General features: G+C 54.8%; 4 protein-coding genes and 1 long non-coding RNA gene across 6 annotated transcripts; 2 read left to right on the top strand and 3 right to left on the bottom strand.

The window, feature by feature from the left end:
• The first annotated feature begins 6 nt into the window (after positions 1-6).
• Positions 7-6,284, top strand: SELENOT (selenoprotein T). Its single transcript, XM_054638939.2, has 6 exons — positions 7-263; positions 1,408-1,518; positions 2,590-2,716; positions 3,978-4,065; positions 4,771-4,922; positions 5,565-6,284. Exons 1-5 carry the CDS (start codon positions 22-24, stop codon positions 4,893-4,895), a joined length of 693 nt encoding a protein of 230 aa, XP_054494914.2. The 5' UTR covers positions 7-21; the 3' UTR covers positions 4,896-4,922; positions 5,565-6,284.
• A 135-nt stretch (positions 6,285-6,419) lies between these two features.
• On the bottom strand, positions 6,420-12,601 carry ERICH6 (glutamate rich 6). Its single transcript, XM_054639503.2, has 10 exons — positions 12,589-12,601; positions 11,872-12,482; positions 10,976-11,074; positions 10,742-10,899; positions 10,273-10,337; positions 9,050-9,483; positions 8,828-8,913; positions 8,330-8,482; positions 7,836-8,061; positions 6,420-7,424 (listed from the first exon to the last, which is right to left on the bottom strand). Exons 1-10 carry the CDS (start codon positions 12,599-12,601, stop codon positions 7,158-7,160), a joined length of 2,112 nt encoding a protein of 703 aa, XP_054495478.2. The 3' UTR covers positions 6,420-7,157.
• Positions 12,602-12,741: 140 nt separating this feature from the next.
• On the top strand, positions 12,742-17,082 carry LOC143694835 (uncharacterized). Its single transcript, XR_013183558.1, has 2 exons — positions 12,742-12,979; positions 16,198-17,082. It is a non-coding gene; the product is annotated as an uncharacterized LOC143694835 (long non-coding RNA).
• On the bottom strand, positions 14,463-18,068 carry SIAH2 (siah E3 ubiquitin protein ligase 2). 2 transcript variants are annotated; one of them, XR_008534841.2, is made up of 3 exons: positions 17,570-18,068; positions 16,168-16,884; positions 14,463-14,916 (listed from the first exon to the last, which is right to left on the bottom strand). XR_008534841.2 is itself a non-coding variant. In XM_054639557.2 (2 exons), exons 1-2 carry the CDS (start codon positions 17,936-17,938, stop codon positions 16,327-16,329), a joined length of 927 nt encoding a protein of 308 aa, XP_054495532.1. In that variant the 5' UTR covers positions 17,939-18,068; the 3' UTR covers positions 14,463-16,326. The 2 variants fall into 2 exon arrangements, 1 of the variants encoding a protein (XP_054495532.1); XM_054639557.2 differs by having other exon boundaries at positions 14,463-16,884.
• Positions 18,069-19,805: 1,737 nt separating this feature from the next.
• On the bottom strand, positions 19,806-22,106 carry MINDY4B (MINDY family member 4B). Its single transcript, XM_077183619.1, has 2 exons — positions 21,446-22,106; positions 19,806-20,088 (listed from the first exon to the last, which is right to left on the bottom strand). The coding sequence occupies exons 1-2, from the start codon at positions 21,729-21,731 to the stop codon at positions 19,946-19,948; spliced, it is 429 nt and encodes a 142-aa protein (XP_077039734.1). The 5' UTR covers positions 21,732-22,106; the 3' UTR covers positions 19,806-19,945.
• Between the last annotated feature and the right edge of the window lie 364 nt (positions 22,107-22,470).

The following is a 22,470-nucleotide window of genomic DNA, read 5'->3' as shown; positions in this document are numbered from 1 at the left end:
CGCGGGGGCGGGGCTCCGGCCATGGCCCCGCCCCGCCGCGCGCGTGACCTTGGCGAGGCGGCGCGCGCGCGGTGCCTTAGCGGCGGCGGCGGCGAGATGCGAGCGGCGGGGCTGCGGCGGCTGCTGCTGCTGCTGCTGCTGCTGGCGGGGCTGGCGGCGGCACCGGGCGGCGGCGGCGCCGCGGCGGCGGAGCAGGGCGGGCTGCCGGCGAAGAAGCTGCGCATGGCCTACGCCACCGGGCCGCTGCTCAAGTTTCAGATCTGGTGAGGGGCGCCCGCCAAGATGGCGATGGCCAAAATGGCGGCGTCCGCCGGGCCGTCGCCTCTCCCTCCCTCGTTCCTTTTTCTTCCCTTCTTTTCCCTCAGCGCTGCGGCGGCCTCGCTCGCTCTTGTCCGTGGAGGGGCCTCCCCCAGGGCCAGGGGCCGCCTCGCCCCAGGCGACCTGTCGGGGAGCCCGGCCTTGTTGGAGCGTGGGAGGCGGCACCGGGCCGCGGGCGGCGGCTCTTTCAGTGGGTCCTGCTCTATGGCCACTCGCCATAAAATCGCGCTTTTCGGGCCCTTTAATGCCGTGTATGGCGTTGTGCTGGTGCGGGATTAGCGTTTGGGAGGAACCGATGTCTTAGCAATGGCTGTAATTTTGTGTGTTGGTTCTGTGCCCGTATTGCAGTCGGTGCGTTCGGGCACCTTTGCACCTTTCCGGCGGTGTTGCCGATGGTGTCAGCAGCACGGAGCCTGTTGGCGGCGAGAAAACTCCACAGGCCCGGAGCACTCGTCACTACGGTTCCCGGCCGTCGGGGTGCGCAGGGCCAGGTGGAGGCCGGAGCCGAGCCTGGGCGGGCCCTGCGGGTCCTTGAGGCACCGCAGAAGCGCTCAGCGGAAAGTGCCGCGTTCGGGGTCTTCGGCGGTTTACCGCAGTTTTATAGAGGCGGCTGCTGAAAGGCGAGGCAAGAGGGCAGCTCGGGAATATTTAACTCCTGCAGTTTCTTTGTCGTGCTGACATAGAGATGGCTGGAAAAGACATTGCCTGTCTGGACAGTCCCAGAGAGGGATTCAGACGTTCTATGTGAAGACTTTTTCGGCACAGAACAAGGGATTGCTTACATTGACTTCCTAAATTAATCGTAACTTTACAGATTTTTGCGGGGAAAGCGTGTGATTTGATGCTTAAGTGAGTATTTCCAGAACTCTGTGTCTGTGCTGGGATGTGGAGCAAATCAGTGTCACACCCAGGGCTTACCTGTTGGGATTTGTGATGTGTAATTTCACTGCAGATGAGGTTTTCTCTGTGCCATAAAAAATGTGAGTTCTATTTTAGTTTGATGGGGCTCTGAGGAGGGTGAGTGCTGCTCAGCCCTCAGTGAGAGCAGCGCAGCCCTGGAGCTGTGGTGACCATGCTGTCTGTGTTCAGTGTCTCCTGAGGCTACAGGCGGGTGTTTGAGGAGTACATGCGGGTCATCAGCCAGCGGTACCCAGACATCCGAATCGAAGGGGAGAACTACCTTCCTCAACCTATCTATAGGTGAGCGTGTGCCTCATGCTGTGTGCTCTCTGTCTGTCTGCTTTCCACTGCTAAACACATGCACTCACACTGAAATAATACCGAAAATATAAACTTGAAGGGATTTTCTACTGCGATTGCATACAAGGACGCTCGTATGGTTTTCTTGTATGTGATTTTCTGCCCTCCAGGTAGCTGCCTTAGTTTTCCATACAAGTATCACTATCTGTATATCTGTATGATGAGGCCTGTCGTATCCAACCTAAAATAAATTACATAACTTGTTTTTGAAACAGTGAATTTTCCTAGCTTTTCTTCATGCTGTATCTGGACATAAATTCAATTTGTTGCTCAGGCTTATGCACTTAGTGACAAATGCCTGTAATGGGTTAAGGACACAGAGGAAGGAAAAGTTCAGTGTTAACATCTGAATCAGGGAGAGCTCACCTCAGGTTAGGGGCTGCCAGAGTGGCCTTTGCTGCAGCTGTGGGGGGAAAGCCCAAAGAAATTCAGAAGAAGGCAAAACAGTGTTATTCCTGTTACTTAAAGCAGTGTGCCCACGCTGGAGAGTGATGCCATAGTTACTGGGTGGCTCCTGGAACGCTCGTTGGCCCGATTTCTGGCAGGGTTGTGGTGGTGGGAGGCTGCGGGGCGCAGTGCCTCCGCGTGGGCTGGCTCTGGGGAGTTGCACATCACTGGGAAATGCTCCACAGGAAGTGGTGCCCGTCAGTCAGACATGTCTGTAATATGGCACAGCTTTAGAAACTCAATCTGTTAGCCAGGCATAAAAGCAAAGTCCCATTTGAAGTCTGCTGAGGAGCAAAAGAATCTGTGTTTTACAGGAAGGTGGCATTCTGGGGTGCTGTGCAGAAGCAGGGCCTTATTGGAGGTGTTGTTATGTGTGTTGCTTTTTTGTTTTGTTGGTTTGATTTGGTTTGGGGTTCTTTTACAGTGAGACAAACCGTGGAAAGTTTTGTACTTCCCCTGCCCTGAAACATTTGATTGTACTGTCTCCCAGTGATGTGAATTACAGTTGTGTATGGTGAAGTAGGAACTGAACCTTCAGTCACTGGTGTGTGTTGTCTCCAACAGGCACATAGCATCCTTCCTGTCTGTCTTCAAACTAGTATTAATTGGCTTAATCATCGTTGGCAAGGACCCGTTTGCTTTCTTTGGCATGCAAGCTCCAAGCATCTGGCAGTGGGGCCAGGAAAACAAGGTAAAGGACATACTTCTTTTAATCTAAAAAAGCAGCTTCAGAGTTACTTCATGAGGGTGTGCTATGAGTCCCTCAGTTCTGACTGATTTACCTTTCATATGCTGCAGCCTTACAGTAGAATAATTTTACCAGTTGTGCTTTACGCTTTTGACAAAGCCAGGTGTGCTTCTGTGATCTCTTTCCAAGCTGCTGCTACTGCAGAGGGGCAGCTGAAGTTAAAGTGCTGACAAAGACGATAAAAGAGTTCTTTATTTTTTAGGGCTCAAGAAGAGCATTTCAAGCCAGTATTGTTGATGTTAAAATTACCGTTTCCCTTCTCTGTTGTCTCATAATGGTTTTGCAGTTGATGCTTCCATCAGACTCCTGATAGATTAGGCAGCAATTAGAAGGGTGTTAGAAAAATGAAGTTGAAATGTTGTGGGTGTTTTTGGAGAGCAGACTGGCATGACATTGTGGGAGAATATTCCCATGAGTCAGTACTGATGATGCCAGTAGATTCAGGGTTTTGTACTCTGATTTAGAGTAACCTTGTTCCAGATTTATTCCACTAAACTAAACTAATTTACAGACCTTCATGCTGAGCTGCCTAGTGCCCTGGGTCTTTCACTGGCCAATTTGCATGCCCAGAAGCTGTAATATTTCCATTTGAATTAAATGGGCCAGCTCCGTGCCTGGCTGGGCTGGCCGCAGTGCGTGGCTGCTGTCCCTGTGCCAGGTTCTGTGGTGTTGCAGTGACTTGTGTGAGTGTGCCTGTGAACAGGAAAAGGAAATTGGAGAGGTGCTGGTGGTGAGGGAGGAGCTGCACTGCTGAAGGTGCTGTCCTTTCCTCCTTAGTCACCCATGCACAGAGAAAATTCCAGATGAAGAGCTTGGAGGTGTGCAGGAGGGTCGGTGGTTCCTATGCATGGGACTTGCCTTGCTCTGCTGTTTGTGGCTGGGCCCTTGGCTCTGTGATCTGGAGATTGCTGTGACAGTGACAGGCTGTGTCTGGGGACAGTTGAGTTCCCATGTCACACTGCCAGCCCCCTGCAGCTGCCTGTGCTGGGTCCAGAGGTGTGCAGAGGCTGCCAGTTGGATGGGGTTGGAGCTGGTTTGGTGCTTTTCTGGGGAAGGCAAGGTGCAGTCTGTAAAAGGAGGAAAAGGAGGTGTCTGTAGATGGGAACGTTCCTGGAGCAATGACAGGGAGTTCAGAGGCACCTGTGAACAACAGCAGGTGTGCCTGACATGGCTGAGATCTGTGTGGGTCTTTGTTCCCTTCCAGGTGTACGCCTGCATGATGGTCTTCTTCCTGAGCAACATGATTGAGAACCAGTGTATGTCCACTGGGGCTTTTGAAATCACTTTGAATGGTGAGCTCAGACTTTGTTTGAGGGGTGTCACGTATACACATGTGAGGGCTGTGGGGTGTGGAGAATGAGGGATGGTGTCAGTAAATTTGTGATATGTGGAAATTGCCATCCATTTGGATCTTCAGGTGTTGCCTATCAGAATAAATCATGAAAATCATAAGAGTCTTATAAAGCAATTTATACAGATGTCAGATATTCTAGAACAGGTCTGTAAAAACTTTCTCAGAGGGATATTTGGTGCCTTGGAATAACTGTGTTATGTTATTTCTTTGTGTGTGATGGGCATTAAATAAGAAACCATCAGCTAGGGGCATGTACTTTCCAATTAGATGCTTTTCCTGTCTGTTTTGCAGCATGCTATGCTTTGGAATCCTAAAGAATCCATTACTATTACCGGATTATCAGTACTGATGGACAGCAGTACTGATTTTTCAGGTAGAGGGGAATGTCAATGGATATTCTATACCTCTCCATCAATATGATACACTTCTAAATGGAAGCATTAGACACTCTGCTCTCCTAGGTGCGCTGGGATTCAGCATAGCCAGAGGTTGGAAGCATTGTTGATTCGGATGCTTTCCTCAACATAGATCAGTACCAGCTCAGTTTCCTAGAGCTTCTCAATTCCATGTTTACACCAGCTCGGCCTGTTTTCTGATGCTCCCAGTGTAACGGTGCTTCTCTCCCGTGTGTATTCTGCACTAGATGTCCCAGTGTGGTCTAAGCTGGAGTCTGGCCACCTCCCTTCCATGCAGCAGCTTGTACAGATCCTTGATAACGAGATGAAGCTCAATGTGCACATGGAGTCAATGCCCCATCATCGATCATAGCCCCATCGATCAGCACTGAAACTTCTCGTAAGTCTCCTCCAGTCTCCTCCAGTGTGTTTGCCCACGTAAGACAGGCACGCTGGAGACTGGATTTTAGCATTGTGTGTTTGTTCAGTTAAATGTTTTTCTGGAGAATCAGCTCCCATGATGTTAAAACTGCCACATGTGGTGTCACAGAGGCTGTTTGGGTGGGAGGTTTTGGGATGTGGCTCATTCTGCCTGTCTCAGAGCAGGAAGCTGACATTCCATGATGCAGGAGAATGTGTGTTACTACAGGCAGAAGGCCTAATGTCAGTGAAGCTGTGGTGCAGAGATCAGGAACGCTGCTTTGTGCATTACAATTGCCTCTGTCCTGGGGCTTAAGGTCTCCCTGGCTTTTAACCCAGTTGAATTCCAGAGCGTTGGGGAACAGGATGCTGTCTATTCCTTGCTTAACCCTGGAGAGCAGAACAATGTCATGCTCTGGTGTCCTGCCCCGTTCCTCTGCAAAAGCTCCACAGCTTTTGGTAGCGTGGAGTTCACATCCTGTGTAGGTACTTTATGACCAAGCACTTCCACGTCCCTGTGTCACCTGTGGCTTACGATTCCCCACCTTGGGGCTGGCTCAGTGCAGGTGTGCTGCTGTGCTGCAGGGCTGTTGCTGACTCTAACCCAGGTGTCTCTCCACAGGCATTGGGTGGTGGTTCCCGGGCCACGTGCTGCAGACCCATGAAGGCCTGCACTGAAGACAGCTGCTGTTGGTGCAGGCTGGATGCCTCTCTTGCAGCCACGTTGTGCCTCCTGGACAAACACTCAATGAGCCCTGTTTCAGTGCTGGCCAGTCCACACTGCACAGCCACGAGTGCAATAATACTGTATAGTTTTTTTAAGACTTCATTCGACCAGTTCATAGATCAGCAATGCAGGCATTACTAATGGTAACTTATTTTATATTCATGTTTCACACTATGGCAGATTGAGTTGATACCTAATTTTTCCTTGGAAAAAGAGAAGTTTGTTTAATCTGTTGTATTTTATATGAATTTATGTTTTTGTAGTTTAAAATGAAGTTATAGGAGTGTCTGATATTGTCCTAAACTGTTGAGTAATTGATAGCTGTCTATCAAATCTCTTTAATGTGGTTAAAACAGGTTTGTATATTTTTCAAAATCTATGGCAGAGTCGAACAGTGCATTATATACTGAATTATATAAGCAAAATTATATGCGGAATTGTTACATCACTTGGTGACTTCAGTGAAAATTAAGATCAGCTGCTCTTTAATCATGTGGACCAGCTCCAGCAGTTCTTCCTTGGCCATTTGAGAGATGAGCTGGGCCTTCCTGCTGTCCTGAACAGAACCCAAGAACATTAATTGAAATAAAGAGTTCCCATTTCCTGTGTGAAGTACCTGGTTTGTCACCGATGGACATTCTTGGAACTGCAATTGAAAAACTGCATAAAAAGCCAACTTTCCAAAGTTACTGACCTTGTATTTGTCATGTGTATGCCCCTAAGAACCTCCAGTGTGGGGAAGGGTACATGGGGCTTGGTCTTACCCTTTAGGCACCTGCCACAGTTCAGGTGTGGCCTCCCTGGGGGAAGCTGGCCAGGTGCACCCCTAGTTTCAAGGGCAGCTCTGAGAGGCTGCAGCACCTTGAGCCTCTAAACACCCACGGATAGCTCTGTGTTTGCAGTGCTTGAACCAGAGCCCATTGCAGGCTGCAGCTGGTGCTCCCTGGAGCCAAGCATAGGTGATTGCTTTGGGCACTCTGAGGGCATTTGTCACTCTCTGTGCAGGGAACCACCCTGCCTTGTACCTGCAGCTGGCTGAGCTGCCGTAGGCATGGGCACCAGGAACACCTGGGGCTTCCTGCTGATGCCACCTTCTTATCAGGAGCGGCAGAGCAGTACCTGTGTAGCTGTGCCAAGCCCTGGCTCAGCTGTGCCTTTGTGCCTTGTGCCTTCCCGAGGGCTGCGGTGACTACTCAGCTGGGGCTGGAGATAGAAGGGGGCCTGCTCAGGAGCAGTGCACTGCTGTGGAGCACGGGATTGCCTGAGCAAAGCCCTCCCGTGTCTCCGTGGCCAAGGTGCTGTCACTGCGGGCTGGCACCGTGCCCTGAGCAAGACCCATTTGGGGCTGTGTGGATCAGCCCTGGACTGCCCTTTGCTCTGCACCAGGGCAGGCAGGGCCAGAGGAGAAATCCTGCTGAGCACATGCAGGTGCCACAGTGTCAAGGGACTGTCTCTGGCTCATTTTCCCTTACACCACACACACACTGGTCAGAGCTGCTGGGCATTTACTATCGCCTTGATGGAGTTGGCCAGCTCATCGCTTATGTCAGCAGTCATGCAGAGCTCCAGGATCTTCACAGCCTGGCTGATGAGGTACATGGGAGGCTGCATTTTGTTCCACTGCTCACTGGAGGGGAAGTTGAGGCATCCCCGCATCCTGTCGAAGAGCTGCAGGATCTTCACGCGGAAGGCGAGCAGCAGCAGCTCGTCCTCACCCAGCCGGGCTGGAGGAGGCAGCTGGCTGTCGGTGCTGACCTGCAGAACAGAGCACATGTGGCAGCAGAGCCACCCAGCTGGGCACGGGGCTTCCATCTCCAGCAGACAAACCTGCCCCTGGGACAGGAGCCTGCAGAGGAAATGAGCTGCCATGCACCCTGCCCACATGGATCATAGAGCCAGGGTGACCTTGGGGATGTTGCCAGGCATCTGCCTGGGAGTGGAGTCCCACACTGTGGCCCCTTGCAGGGAGCTGGGGCTGGCAAGTGTCCCATCTCCATAGGAGTGGCAGGAATATGTGCATCTCCACAGCTTTCTTTTTGGGGATGGAGCATGGGACAACATAGGGAGCATCCGCCATGGGATACACAGGATAAGCACAGAGGAAGGGGAGCTTCCCTGGCTGCCCCACTCCCGCTGTGGGGAGTGGCTCAGCACAGGAACAATTACCTGCACTTTGGTTCCCATGTTGAGTTTTGCTTGTCGCCCCATGGCGAGGAAGGAGACGAAGATCTTGTCCTGGGCCAGGATCCTGACCCCCACGTAGTGGTTCAGGGAGATGAAAATGGGGCTCAGTGGGACCTGGGGTTCTGGTAACAAGTTCGGCCACATCCACCTTCTTACCCTGTTGCCTGCTTGGTCCAAATACTGCCCACCCTGCATACTCATATTTATCCTAAAGAAAGGGAAATGGAAGCTCTGAGCCCTGTAAGCTCTTGTGGCAGAAGGTCTCTTATTCCTCTGAGGGATGGGACAGAGGCACAGCAGGGGTGGGGTCTGTCCCACCTCTCAAGGCACAGCTGGGTTGCCTTGCTGCTCTGGGGGCACCTGAAGCAGGGCCTATGAGCTGCTAAATTTGTCTCTTTTTGGATACTATTAAAAATAGTCTTTACGGCCTTTGGAATGTCAGTGCACAGAGGAGACAGCAAAGCTGCTGAACGCACCACTCATCTCCGGAAGGGTAATAGCATGTGCTCCTGCCATCAGACTGAAACAGTGCTCGGATTTTGGCTGTCCTTGGCTCGTCTTCCTGTACTATGCACATCAGCTGGTCTCTGGCTTGTGCAATGATGATGGCCAGGTTTCCAGATGGATAGCTGCCACTAGGTAAGGTGTTTGTAACCCCCTGCTTTGCTTGGTTGATCTGTTATTACACACTAAATACTTCTGAGTACTACTTTGGAGTGTAAAAACTGATACATTACCCAGAGGAGAGTGTTAAAAAGTGTGCTGCTTCCTTGGGCTGGGTCTTGGAAGCTACTGCTCATTGGAGCTGGCTGTTCTTTGAAACCTCAGCCCAGGAGCTGTGTCAAGTTTCACTGCTGCTGCTCCTCAGAGCAAGTGGGATCGATGAGCTGGGTTGTAATAAAGCGGACGGGGACACACTTAAAATTAATAATAGACCTGGACTAAGGCAGGCAAGTGAACCCTGTAAAGGATACAATAACTGTGATGTTCCGTCTGGGAGCATGGTAAGGAATTTCTTTCCATTTTTGTAGTACTTCTGCACCAATTTACCCTTCCCCACCTAAGATTGGAAGGATAAAATGGATGAGGGCAGTCTGGCACAGCTGCCCTGTGAAAATGGGCACTGCCAGGCTCTGCCAGCTCAGAGTGCTGACATGTCCAAGGTGCTCCCGTCGCTGTCGGCCGCAGGTACCTGCCTTCTTCCCCAGAAGACTGAATTCGTAGCAGAGGACGCTGCGGGACATGGGCTTCTTGTCGCGCTTGGGCTCTTTCTTGGACTCAGGCTCCTCTTCGGGCTGGGACTCGGGCTCGTTCTCCAGCTCGGGCTCCTCCTCGGGCCAAAGCTCCAGCTCGGACTCCTCCTCGGGCCGGGGCTCTTCCTCAGGCTCCTCCTCAGGCCGGGGTTCCAGCTCAGGCTTCTCCTTGAGCCGGGATTCTGGTTCAGGCTTCTCCTTGGGCTGGGATTCTGGTTCAGGCTTCTCCTTGGGCCGGGGCTCGGGTTCGGGCTTGGGCTTCTCCTTAGGCCGGGGCTCGGGCTTGGCTGCACTTGCAACAGGCGCTGGTGTCCCACCTTCGGGAGATGCGAGCTCCTGGGAAGGCTTGTAGGAAGCGGATCCAGCTTGCTGTAACCCTGCAGAGCACAGGGAGAGGGCTTGTGTGCAGCAGAGAGGGTTGGCAGTGCCCCCCGCGGGGCTGCCCGACACCTCTGCTGTAACTGGGGGAGAGGGAGTTCCTGGCTGAAACGCTCCATCCTGACAGTCTGTCTCGGCTATTTTCTAACAAGGGCAGTCCAAAGTGCTCAGCTATTTCAGAGCACAGGATTATGATAAAAGATAGCATTTTTTTCAGTTACATCTATACACACATTTGTGTAAAGAGCAACTTTTTGGGATAACATTTGGCTCCACGCACTGGAACTGACCATTTGAGATCCCAGTGCTCCAGAAGCCTCACTGCCCTGCCATCCTCTCTGAAAACATGCCCATATCGTAAATCTGGTTCACCTGTCAAAACTCCTCTATCCAAAGGCTGCTCAGTCATCTACAGCCTGGACTAGGAATTGATGGAATATCCACCTGATCAGGCAAAATATGGGCAAGACTCATTTTGGCAGTTCCTATTTCCTAAGGGCTTCGCTTTGCCAACTCATTCTCTCATGTCAGGTTCTGTGCATCTCAGCTGGAAACATCACAGATACATACTGAAAATCATTACAAACTCTGTGCAAAGAGGATGTGCCTCCTCTTGTGCTCATGTGTGAGGACAAGACTTGGAATGATTTGTATCTAATTTAATGAGATTGCTTATCTGACAATGAACGAACATGTCGCTGTATAAAATCCTCCAGTTAGAAACCAGCAATTCCACTGAAGGCACTGTTGAGATAAATGGACAAATCCATAAGGAAATACCAGCTCACCTTTAGTGGCACTCAGCCTTAAAGACTGGTCAGCCAACTCTCTAGCCAGGTGTCTCTTCTGCTGCCTGGAAAATAGAAGTGTTAGAAAGCCACAAGTAGTGGATACCCCTGCTTCAGGAACACAATTTCTGAATCTATTTTTCTCTCTGCTCACAATTCCAAGTAATAAGCAGCACAGCGTCACCAAAATACTCATACCTCAGCAGAAAGGAATTGTGCCCACACAGATTCCAGTGAACAGACTGCCACTGCAGTGGCATCAGCTCTGCTGGAAGGAGAGCTGAATATTTTAATGGGGTTTGGATCAGTATTTTATGTGAAAGAGAAGGACCAGAGAGAATCAGGACTGGTGCCTAAAGCAAAGGTTTTTCTTCTTTCATCCCTCTCCCTGTGGTTTCTTAACGCTCCTATTCCCCTCAAAGCTCCCCGTTGTTCATTACACAGACCTGATCCCCAGTCCTCCCAGTACCTCTGGCTGTCTTGCTCCTTTGACAGCAGCAGGTTGGCTTCAGAGCTGAGGGATTCCTGGGTGCTGACAGCTCTGGGAAGGCTGCTGGCATCCTCAAGCCTCTTCTTCTCCTTCATGATGAACTCATAGAGCTCCCGGCTGCGCTTGCAGCAGAATTTCTAGAGGGTGAGAGAGCAGAGCCGTGAGCGTGGCTATTCCACAGCAAACCCCTGCTTGTCCTCCCTGCCAGCTTACGTCCTCCTGGTCCTCAGAGAGAGGCACATCCTGGGAGAAGGGGAACGGCCTCAGCAGGTTGCCACAGTACTCGCAGGTTGGCTCAGCATCCTCCTCTGCCTGCAGCAATGGTGGGGAGAGCAGGGAGTAAGGATGAGGGGCACCAGCCCCCAGATCCCCAGTTAGCACGGTGAAAATGCAACAGATGTGACAAAGCACCTAAAGGCACTCACGACAGATCCATGTCTGGGATATCTTGGAATGACTCAAAACATTAGGTTCAGGAAACCACCAAAGAGAATAGCAGATGTGTTATAAATAAATCAATAAATGCCCCCAAACAAAGGGAATGATTGGTATTTGTGAGTTCTGCTCCTTCCCAGGGAAGCTGAGAGCATAGAACACTGGAGCTGAGGATTTGAATGCATTACAGAGAGAAAAACTCCAGTTGTGGAAGTTTCTGAGGAAGCACCAGCAGACTTGGTGATACAGAGCTGGTCACATCTGACCAGATGCAAAACAGGCTGACAGCAGGGTGTGTTTTGAGGATCGGTACTGGATATCCTGAAACAAAATTCCCTTGCTCCCCACCTCATGCCTTGAGTTAACTCTTTGGTAACTTTGCTAAGGGTTACGGGGAACTTTGTGCCCTGCTTGTATTAGGTGGCTGTACCTATTTATATACATTTTGTGTCTGATTTAGACAAAATATTCTGCTGGGAAATTCTCAACAGAGGATGCAGCGGGGAGGGGGGGGGCTGCATAGCCTCTTGGTGCCCAGGCTGTTTCAACAGCCTCGCAGAAGAAAAACCTGTCATGAAGGGGCTCCTTTGTGGGCTCGGCAAAGGGCGTTGGTTCCCACTTTTCCACATAGAACCGTGTGAATGAAGCAGCGGGGAGTGCCCACCCCAACTGACCTCGTGGTGTACGTTTGCCTCTGAGGACTCGGGTCTGTAGGCCAGGAGGGTGGGCAGGCCCGTGGGGGTGGGCTGCGGGCCGGCCGGGGGTGTCCCGCACTGCGGCTCTGCCGGGTGGTGTGTGCCCTCCTCGGGGGCCGGGGGCCAGCGGGGCCCGCCCGCCGCATCGTCCGCCCTTCCGCTGGGCTCCGCGGCCCGGCCCGGCCCGTCCATGCCCGGCCCGCTGCGCCGCCGTCTCCAGGGCGACGCCGGCGGCGCGGGGCACGCCGGGACCGCGCGGGGCGGCTCCGCCCGAGGCCCCGCCCCGCCCGGTACCCGGTGCCGCCCGGGCCGGCGCTGCCCCTGCTCCGTTCCCCGGGCGGCAGCTGCGGCTGCTCCGTTCCCCGTGCCCGCCTCGGCGGGGCTGCGGGCGCCGTGCCGGCCGCACCGCCCGGGGCCCGCGGCCGGGAGCGGAGCCGGGGCGGCTCTCACGGGGCAGCCGGAGGCGGCCGGGCTGCGCGGGGCTGCGGGGGCCCGTGGTGCTGGCGGGGGCCCGAGCCGCCGCGCCCGGTCCTGGTCCCGCCGTCCCGGCGCTCCGCGCCTGCCGAGCCCCGGAGCAGCTGGGAGCTGGACTGGGGGTGACACGCGTTACCAAACCCGACGTGACTGCCTGTTCGGACACGACCTGTCTGCACCTGGAACACCTGCCCGAGCGGATTCCTTACACCTGTGTCACACGTTTGTCACACATCTTCCCGATCTCTCCCGTAGGACTTGGCGCTGTCGAACCTCTCCAAGAAATCTGCACATACAGCTCGGAGAATAAAAGAGAGAAAACCGTCTTGCACAAACCCAGCCAGGTTTGGATTCCCCTCGGGAGAGCAGGTGTGTGCTGCTTTAGCTGTGCTGTCGGTAAGAATTCGCAGTGTCTCACTAGCACGTGAGTTCCACAACAGAGGAGTCAGTTTCACTTCTATTTCAGATGGAAAGAGCGTGCTGAGGTGCAGCCAGTGTCTCGGTGGCTCACCTGGTGTCTGTCGGTGCCGAGCACTCCCCATAGCACTGCCAGATCACTTCCATGGTCCCGACAGCAGAGGGCCGGCAGGCACGGCCAGGGCAGGCCCTCGAGGTGAGCTGTGCTCGCTCTAAACTCATCAGTCCCTGACACGTGCATTTTAATTTGTGTCTGAAGTGGAAATAGTTTCTAGGGAGAACTCTAGAACCACAGCAGGTGCTCCTGGTGGGCTGCAGGGCACCTGGCTGGCGCTCTGCCCAGCATACAGGTCTGTCTGCTTGAGCTCTGTCTGGATGTGCTTCACCCTCCCTTTCAAGTGTGAGGGCTTGAGAGGGGTCAGCTCTGTTCCAAGAACCAGGCAGGCCTCAATAACCTCTTCTGAATGTCTTGAGGAACTGTCACACTTTTACTTGGCAAGTCATATCAGCTGCCTTGGGAAGAAAACCTGAAACCTGAGGGAATCCTGAATGAATGTCACCTATCTGCTCAATGACCTGAACTGGAAACGCCTCTTTTCTTGGCAGTGCCAGCTGAGGTATTCCTTATCTTAAACTCAGTTTCAGAAAAGACACGAGGTGATGGGTTCATTTTGTGTGGGTTTTTTTGAAGTGAAATCTAACAAGAGTTTGCCACTTCTTCAGAACTGAGTGTCTGGACAGACCTAATGATAACGTGTGTTAACTTATCTAATGTGGATTACAGGTAACACTGGAGTAATTAATTAATCCTGCTATATTCAAAGACACATTTTGGAGTTTTACTTTATGCAAAAATCCTCTTACGTCCCAGCTGTCAGTAAGAAAACTACCTTCCACTACAAGTTTTACTGAATTACAGAAAAATTAATCAAATCCTTAGGAATTCTTGCTTGATGAATCCTGATGAAAGCACAGGTGGTAACAGGTGTTGGAAGCATGGCTTGACTTTGATCCTGCTTATGCAGGGAGCAATTAGTTCACCAGGCTGATGCTGCCAGAGTTCTGCCAGAGCACGGTGTAAGTGAGACCAGATGTAGAATCTTTAATTGTTGGTGTTCAGTGCCTAGAGAGTAAATCCTTGGGAAGTTTTTTCCATGGCTACTTCCAAGTTCTTGCAGCCAGCCTGAGCTTCCCTTCACTGAGGCTAAACTTATTCTTGTGCACTTTTCTGAGGGCTGGTGATGGCTGCTATGGGCTTGGACACAGCTCTCCCAGGAGGAACAGTCAGGACTGGTTTTCCTCGTTTGTATTGTATTTATTCACACCAAGTCTCACCTGTCCCTTTACCTGCCATTTTCCACCCTGTGAGGCTTCCCCTGGCAGTGTGACCCCGTGGCTCACTGCCTCCCGCAAAGGCACAGGGACGAGGTTTGGCACAGCCCACAGGGAGCTGCTGTTTGCTGTCAGTGATTCAAGCAGAACGATCCCACGGCAGAGGTGGGAGCTGCAGGCAGAGGCAGCTGTGGTGCCAGCACGGTGGCGGGGAGGTGGCAGGGGCAAGGACCCTGCCAGGAGAGCCAGCCCATGCCAGGGGACCCCAGCTGATCCAGCACGGCCGAGCACGCGGCGTAACCGCAGAGCAGCTGCCGCGCACTCGTGGGTTAGCACGGCTCCTCAGCGCAGGTTTTGCAAAATATTTATTGCAAAATAAAAGAAATATGGCAACAAAACTTAAATACCAAATGACAAGACACTGGCCATAAAGCTCTTGCTATATTAAGAATCTTTTACAATAATCAATAGTAGCATGTGTCCCAGGGCAGCTGCACATGGACATCCCTGTGTCTCTGGCTCCATCCATCTGCAGTCTGTGGGACTTGTGCCTCCTGCTTGCACCTGTACCTGGCCTGATCCCCCTAAAGCAGACAGGAGCCAGCAATTCCATGTGAAATGTACCATGCCATACCCCAGCCCCTTCTCTCCTTTTTCCTGTTGAAGCCACCACCACAGCTGACCCAGTGCCCTTCCCTTCTGTAAGGTGTAGCAGGGAATGGAGAAACATTGCTGAAGTACCTACTGTTCCCCTCATGGCATCTCCTGTGAGAGGTTCCTTGGATTTCCTTCCTTCCCCACCTACAAGGAAAGGACAGGCAGCCAGGGAGGATTGTGAGCAGCCAGGGATCAGGTTAGGAATGCTAAAGCCTGAAAGAATTAAATCTGACCAGGGGCATTAAGGGCAACAAGCAAAGCAACCTCTATAGGTACACCGGTGATAAAAAGAAGACTCGGGAGAATGTGGACCCTCTAAGGAAGGAAATGGGAGCCCCAGTTCCCTGGGACATGGAGAGGGCTGAGGTACTCAGCCATGTTTCTGACTCAGCCTTCATGGCAAGCTGCTCCAGCCACTCTGCCCAAGTCACAGGAGGCAAAGGCAGAGAGTGGGAGAACAAAGAACTGCCCACAGCAGGGGAGGACTGGGGTAGAGGAGGTCGAAGGGACCTGAAGGTGCACAAGTCCATGGGACCTAATGAGATGCACCGGCAGGTTCAGAGGGACTGGTGGAGGAAGTGGCTTGGCCACTATCATCCATCGTGTTTGAGAAGTTGAGGCAGTCCAGAGGAGTTCCCACTGACTTTGAAAGGGGAAACATAACCCTCTTTTATTAGAAAGAGGAATAAGGAAGGTCCAGAGAACTACAGGTGGTCAGGTCTTGCCTCAGTGCCTGGAAAGAGCTTGGAGCAGATCCTCCTGGAAGCTATGCTAAGGCACATGGAAAATAAGGAGGTGATTTGTGATAGCCAACGTGGCTTCACTGAGGGCAAATCATGAGAACTTAGAGCTCCTTCCAGTGCCTAAAGGTGCTACAAGAGAGCTGGAGAGGGACTTTGGACAAGGGCCTGGAGTAACAGACAAGGGGGACTGGCTTCCCACTGCCAGCGGATAGGGTGAGATGGGATATTGGGAATTAGGAATTGTTCCCTGGGAGGGTGGGCAGGCCCTGGCACAGGATGCCCAGAGCAGCTGTGGCTGCCCCTGGATCCCTAGCAGTGTCCAAGGCCAGGTTGGAAAGGGCTTGGAGCAGCCTGGACAGTGGGAGGTGTCCCTGCCCACAGCAGGAGGATTGGAACAGATGATAGTCTCTTCCAAACCAAACCCTCTAGTGACACTAAAGCCTTTTCTTAAAGCTCACCAGCATCAGAGGGAGTGTGTACTGCTGATGAAAAGGCTTATAGGTGTGCTCCAAACAGGAGCCTCTTAAGCCATATATCCAATGGAAGCACTCTTTACATAAAATATAATTAAATTATAAAAGGTAACTGTGTGTGTAATCTTCCTAAGGCACCCAAGAATTTTAAAAGACCTTGTCCTGCTCAGATTACTTACAGCACACTCTTGTTCCTCTTCTGCCCAAAGTTGCAACCGTTGGCTAGTCAGAAACCTTAGCATACAAGATGACACAGTTGAACACCGTAAAAAACAGGAACCAAAACCAAACCCCAGTGAAGCACTACGTCCAGCCAGCTCGAGTCTGCTAGCAATGCATCATGGGCAACACATAGAAATTGTCACGTTGATGCCGAGGTTTCCGTTGTCAGCAAAGAGGTGTGCAGTGGCTGTATCAAAAACGAGGCAGTTGCTGTTGCGGATGGCCACGAGCACGCCGTCGTGGATGGAGCAGGGAGATGCCTCCCAGGTCAGCCGGTGGCAGCTGCCGTGCAGCTCCAGTCTGTACTGAAAGTTCTCTGCCTGCTTACGGGTGCCAATGAGCAGCACGGTGGCAAAAAACTGCTGGTGACCTTCGCACTTCTCCTGTTTCTTCAGCACCAGCATGAAGTGCTGACCAAAGCACGACTGCATCATCACCCAGTCCACTGCCCCTGGCAGGTTAATGTCTGTGGCAAGGAAAATGATGTCTTCTCCCTGAAGGGTGGTAATGCTTTTGTGGGCGTGCATGAGGTGGGACATCACGGCTTCCAAGGATCCCTCCCAGTCACAGGAGGTACCGGGGCACGGGCAGGAGTAGGGACGGTACTCACAGATGGCTTCATGTTTTGGCTTTTCTGTGTGGTGGAGGGTCAGGGAGCAGCCTGTTGTGGCATACTGGAAAGAGACCAAACACAAGCCGTCAGGAAAGGCACCAGCACTAGTATGCGCTGCTCCCACCCGTCAGCTGCAAACACAGGTGATCAACCAGAGCTACCGTGCTCATTGCAAATATTACATTACTTGTATGGAGCCCTGGATTCAAGCTGAGCTTTACTTAGTTTTTGTTTCCACTTAAAATGGATTCTTCTTGTCTTTTGTGGTTGTTTTTTCCTAATGCAAGCACTTAGATAAAATGGGCTGTATGGCTGAGTTGTACTTAGATCTGCTGTTGCAGTTAGATCTGATCCGTCCAGATCAGCTGGAGAGGTCCTGGCTTGGATATTCCTTTTCTTTAAAAAGAACAGAGGATTCTAGTTTCAACAACTGGGGTGGTGGGTGGGTGTCCTCTGCAGGGGGATGTGGGGGGTGGTCTGGGGATATGGATGTGGGGGTGATGGCTGGGGGTTTTCGGCAGGGGTGCGGGGATCGGGGTGATGGCTGGGGGTTTTCGGCAGGGGTGCAGGGATCGGGGTGATGGCTGGGGGTTTTCGGCAGGGGTGCGGGGATCGGGGGTGATGCCTGGGGGTTTTCGGCAGGGGTGCAGGGATCGGGGTGATGGCTGAGGGTTTTCGGCAGGGGTGCGGGGATCGGGGGTGGTCCGGGCGGCCCGCCGTCGCCCTGCCCAGCTCCTCATCCTTACCTTGCACGGGAAGAGGACAGCCGAGGCCACCTTCTCCATGGCCAGGTTCCTGATGTTGGGGGTGAGGGAGCCCCGGCAGGTGGGACAGAGGCTCAGCTGCTGCCGGCATTGCTTGCACACCAGGTGCCCGGCCTGGCACTGCAGGATGGGCGGCAGGACATAGTCGAAGCAGATGGGGCACTCGAAGAGAGAGGTCAGCTCCTGCTGCTGCTGTTGCTGCTGCTGGGGGGGAGGAAGAGGAGGAGGAGGGGGAGGCGGCGGAGAAGCCCCGCCGGTCCCCGGCAGGACGGCGGCGGGGGACGGGGCGTGCTGCTGCTGCTTGCCGCAAGGCTTGCTAGGGCCGGGGCCGGCGGAGGACGGGCGGCTCATCGCGCCTCGCCACCGCCGCCACCATCGGGCCGCGCTGGGGACGGGGCAGAGGCGGCGGCGGCGGCGGCGGCGGCGGAGGAGGAGGAGGAGGAGGACGATGGACGGGGCGGCGCTGGGCGAGCGGCGGCTGCGCGCGGCCCCCGCCCCGCTCCCGGCGTGCCCCGCGCGGGGCCGCCCGTGCTGCGCGGGAGCGTCCCCTCCGCGGGACCGTGTCCCTTCACCGGCACCGTGTGCCCTCCGCGGGACCGTGTCCCTTCACCGGCACCGTGTCCCTTTACCGGCATCGTGTGCCCTCCGCGGCACCGTGTCCCTTTACCGGCACCGTGTCCCTTTACCGGCACCGTGTCACCTCAGCGGGACCGTGTCCCTTCACCGGCACCGTGTCCCTTCACCGGCACCGTGTCACCTCAGCGGGACCGTGTCCCTTCACCGGCACCGTGTCCCTTCACCGGCATCGTGTCACCTCAGCGGGACTGTGTCCCCTCAGCGGCACCGTGTCCTGTCAGCCCCTCAGCGGGACCGTGTCCCTTTACCGACACCGTGTCCTGTCAGCCCCTCAGCAGCACCGTGTCCCCTCAGCGGGAGTATCCCCTCAGCGGAACCGTGTCCCTTTACCGGCACCGTGTCCTGTCAGCCCTTTACCGGCACCGTGTCATCTCAGCAGGACCATGTCCCTTTACCGGCACCGTATTCTGTCAGCCCCTCAACGGGACCGTGTCCCCTCAACGGGACCGCGTCCCTTCACCGGCACCGTGCCCTGCCAGCCCCTCACCGGGAGCGTGCCCCATAGCGGGACTGCCCGCCCTCAGCGGGACCGTGCCCTGTCCCTCAGCGGGACCGTGCCGTGCCGGCGGGCCCGTGCCATTCACCGGGACCGTGCCCTGTCCCTCAGCGGGACCGTGCCGTGCCGGCGGGCCCGTGCCATTCACCGGGACCGTGTCCTGTCCCTCAGCGGGACCGTGCCGTGCCGGCGGGCCCGTGTCCCTCAGCGGGACCGTGTCCTGTCCCTCAGCGGGACCTGCCGTGCCGGCGGGCCCGTGCCATTCACCGGGACCGTGCCCTATCCCTCAGCGGGCCCGTGCCTTGCCAGCGGGCCCGTGCCCCTCAGTGGGACCGTGCCGTGCCGGCGGGCCCGTGCCACTCACCGGGCCCGTGCATGCCCCCGGTGCGGCGGGAGCTGCGGGTGCCCAGGGCCTGCAGCGCCGGGGCTGAGCCGCGGCCCCGCAGTGCGATCGCAGACCTCGCGTCTGCTGTAACCTCATCCCGGCCCAGCATAATATCTGGCTGGGTGCCGCGGCTTCTTTTTGTTTTTTGTAAAATTCAATAAATCGTAACCAAGTTTCTGGATCACTTGCAGAAGGTTTATTGTTCTCAATTGTTGTTAGCAACACAGTAAGGGTGTGACTTACAGGTCGTTTTGGAGTAATGACAATGAAAAAGGAAGTGGACAGTGGTTTCTGTCAGCTAGAAACAATGTGCCCTGCCCATGCTTGTCAGGTGAATGTAGGGTGCCAGGATTTGGCAAAGGCAGTAAAATCACTGAATCGCAGAACCCCAGAGCAGTTTGGGTTGAAAAAGCCCTCTAAGACCCAGTAAGTTCAACCATTACCCCAGCACTGCCAAGGCCACCACTAAACATGCTCCCAGATCACACATCTGCACAGCTTTTAAGTCCCTCCAGGGATGGAGACTCCACCACTGCCATGGCGCCTTTGCCAGTGCTTGACTCTTTCCTTTTCCTGCCAGCTGTGATGGGGAGCAGGAGAACCTGCATCCTACCCCCTGGAAAAGGTGTGCAGTGGGACAGGGTTGCAAGTCGCTGTTCCTGCAGTGCATGCTTTTGCAGTGGGTGTGATGCCTTATGGACAGGGTGTCCCTTCAGTGCACCAAAGGCTGTTTGACTGGGGAGAGAGCTTTTTGTCCTCCAGACCGCAGTGACCAGTGCAGCTGGTAGTGTGTGGGAGATGGCAGTACCCTTCAGGAGCGGGGGTCCATCCTGCTCCCTCCTCAGAAGAAAGGGTCTGTCCCGTTCCAGCTGACGGTTGCACCTGCCCACTTGGTCCTGATTGCCATCTCCAGGGCTGGGCGCCTCCTCCCTGGGCTGCAGGGGCCTTCTCTCTGAGCCTCTTCCCAGTGATGCGAATGAGTGTCTGAAGAGGAAGTGAAAAATAAATGTCTAAAAAAATCTTAAAAACCCAACCCCACTCTTAAAGGCTTCAGTGACAGCTAAAAGCAGAAGCCTCTGCAGCTGCATTGGTGTAGATGTGCTGCTGTCCTGCGCTGAGCAGGGCCTCCCGGGCTGGGGACTGCCCCTGCGCCGAGGGCCCCCCGGGAAATTCCGGTGCTCTGAGTGCAGCTCTGGGCTCCTTGCACGATGTGTTTGCATATTGCTTTTCTGGGCAGATGCTCAGATAGTATCTGTGGCCACACCAGGTATCATGACAGTTATCTCAAATCACTCTGCTTCCTTGCAAATTTACCCTTTAGTTTCAAGGTTCTGACTTTGCTTTAAATGCTGCAGTGAAAGGAGAGCAAGGAAGGAGACACCCAGTGAGGAAGGTAAGTGATGCACAGCAGCAGAGAAACAAGAACCTTGCACCTCAAGCACAAAGCCTGGTTCACAACCCAAGCGTTGCTACAGGAGCAGTTCATCCCTCCTGAGGGGATATGAAACTTGGTGGGGAACACGAGGGCCATGGTGGCACCTGGTGCTGGGCAGGAAGACAGACTTCAGCCGCAGCCAGCCAGGCAGGTGGCCCTGCTGCGTGCCAGCCTCGCTGCATTGGTGTGCAGGTTTTGTCTGGGATAGAATTCATTGCCTTCCCTGCATCTGGTATGGAGCTGTGTTTTGGCTTTGTGCTGAACACAGGGTTGATTACACAGAGGTGATTTTGTTACTCCTGGCAGTGCCCCCATAGCCAAGGCCTTTTTGCTCCCACCTACTGCCACGCTGGTGAGGAGGTTGGGAGTGCTGGGCAGGCTGGGAGAAGACACAGCCAGGACAGAGGACCCAAAACGATCAAAGGGGTATTCCAGACCCTATGACATCATGCTCAGTATATGAAGTGGGGGCAAGGAAGAGAAAGGCCTTTTGAGTATGATGTTTGTCTTCCCAAGTCACTGCTGTGTGTGATGGGGCCCTGCAACACCTGCCTGCCTATGGAGGAAGCAAATTCATTCTTTATTTTCCTTGGCTTGTGTGTGTGTGGCTTTTGCTTTTCCTATTACCCTGTCTCTATCTCAACCCACAAGTTCTTTAGCTTCTACCCTTCCAATTCCCTCCCTGATGCTGTGGGTGGGGGTGTGAGTGAGCAGCCACACGGGGCTCAAGGGCTGGGTGGGGTAAAACCCTGGCAGATGGAGAGAATGTTGTTATAAATATTGAACTAATCATGAAACAGTCCAGCTTCCTCGTGAGTTTAAACTTTGTATTGAGTGTTTGTTTAACGCAGGAATGAGTTGTCTGCGCTGCCCATACCTCAGTCCCTGGTAAATCTGGGTCCGTACCTATCGTCAGGTGGGCAGTTTGGGTCTGCTCCTGCTGCCCACTGTAGAAGTACAGGTGGAAAATTCTCTCGGCTTTCCAGTCGGAGAGCAGCCGGCTGTCGGTGCCGAAGAGCACGCTGTGCCTGCCCGAGAGGCTGCACAGCCACACGGGCAGCCGGGGCGTCCGCAGCCCGGGGCTCACCTGCCTAGGGGGACACTTGTTGGGATCCTGGGCTGTGCCGGGGTCCCGCCGGCCGTGGGGCTGTCCCTGTGCTCCCCTGGGCTGTGCCGGGGTCCCGCTGGCCATGGGACTGTCCTGGGGCTGTCCCTGTTCTCACCTGGGCTGTGCCGGGGTCCCGCTGCCCGTGGGGCTGTCTTGGGGCTGTCCCTGCGCTCACCTGGGCTGTGCTGGGGTCCCGCTGCCTGTGGGGCTGCCCTGTTCTCACCTGGGCTGTGCTGGGGTCCCGCTGGCCATGGGGCTGTCCTGGGGCTGTCCCTGCGCTCACCTGGGCTGTGCTGGGGTCCCGCTGGCCATGGGGCTGTCTTGGGGCTGTCCCTGTTCTCACCTGGGCCGTGCCGGGGTCCCGCTGGCCCTGGGGCTGTCTTGGGGCTGCCCAGCGCTCACCTGGGCTGTGCTGGGGTCCCGCTGGCCCTGGGGCTGCCCTGGGGCTGTCCCTGCGCTCACCTGGGCCGTGCCGGGGTCCCGCTGGCCCTGGGGCTGCCCTGGGGCTGTCCCTGTTCTCACCTGGGCTGTGCTGGGGTCCCGCTGGCCCTGGGGCTGCCCTGGGGCTGTCCCTGTTCTCACCTGGGCTGTACCGGGGTCCCGCTGGCCCTGGGGCTGCCCTGGGGCTGCCCAGCGCTCACCTGGGCTGTACCGGGGTCCCGCTGGCCCTGGGGCTGCCCTGGGGCTGTCCCTGTTCTCACCTGGGCCGTGCCGCGGTCCCGCTGGCCCTGGGGCTGCCCTGGGGCTGCCCAGCGCTCACCTGCCGCCGCAGCGGCGCCCGCTCCCAGCGCAGGAAGCCCACGGGGCCCCGCGGGGACGGTGC

The sequence above is a fragment of the Agelaius phoeniceus genome, chromosome 10 (genome assembly GCF_051311805.1).
Source record: "Agelaius phoeniceus isolate bAgePho1 chromosome 10, bAgePho1.hap1, whole genome shotgun sequence".
NCBI lineage: Eukaryota > Metazoa > Chordata > Aves > Passeriformes > Icteridae > Agelaius > Agelaius phoeniceus.
This window is presented reverse-complemented; position numbering and strand designations above follow the sequence as displayed.

What these genes read in the sequence shown, in the direction of transcription:
- SIAH2 (XM_054639557.2), bottom strand. Translation starts at nt 17,938, where the DNA reads ATGAGCCGCCCGTCCTCCGCCGGCCCCGGCCCTAGCAAGCCTTGCGGC. An exon ending in CTGTCCTCTTCCCGTGCAAG is followed by an intron (nt 16,885 to 17,569) that starts GTAAGGATGAGG and finishes GTCTCTTTCCAG; the next exon opens with TATGCCACAACAGGCTGCTC.
- ERICH6 (XM_054639503.2), bottom strand. An exon ending in AGGCAAACGTACACCACGAG is followed by an intron (nt 11,075 to 11,871) that starts GTCAGTTGGGGT and finishes CCATTGCTGCAG; the next exon opens with GCAGAGGAGGATGCTGAGCC. An exon ending in GACGGAACATCACAGTTATT is followed by an intron (nt 8,483 to 8,827) that starts GTATCCTTTACA and finishes ACCTAGTGGCAG; the next exon opens with CTATCCATCTGGAAACCTGG.
- MINDY4B (XM_077183619.1), bottom strand. Translation starts at nt 21,731, where the DNA reads ATGGCCAGCGGGACCCCGGCACAGCCCAGGGGAGCACAGGGACAGCCC. An exon ending in AACTGCCCACCTGACGATAG is followed by an intron (nt 20,089 to 21,445) that starts GTACGGACCCAG and finishes CTTCCTCTTCAG; the next exon opens with ACACTCATTCGCATCACTGG.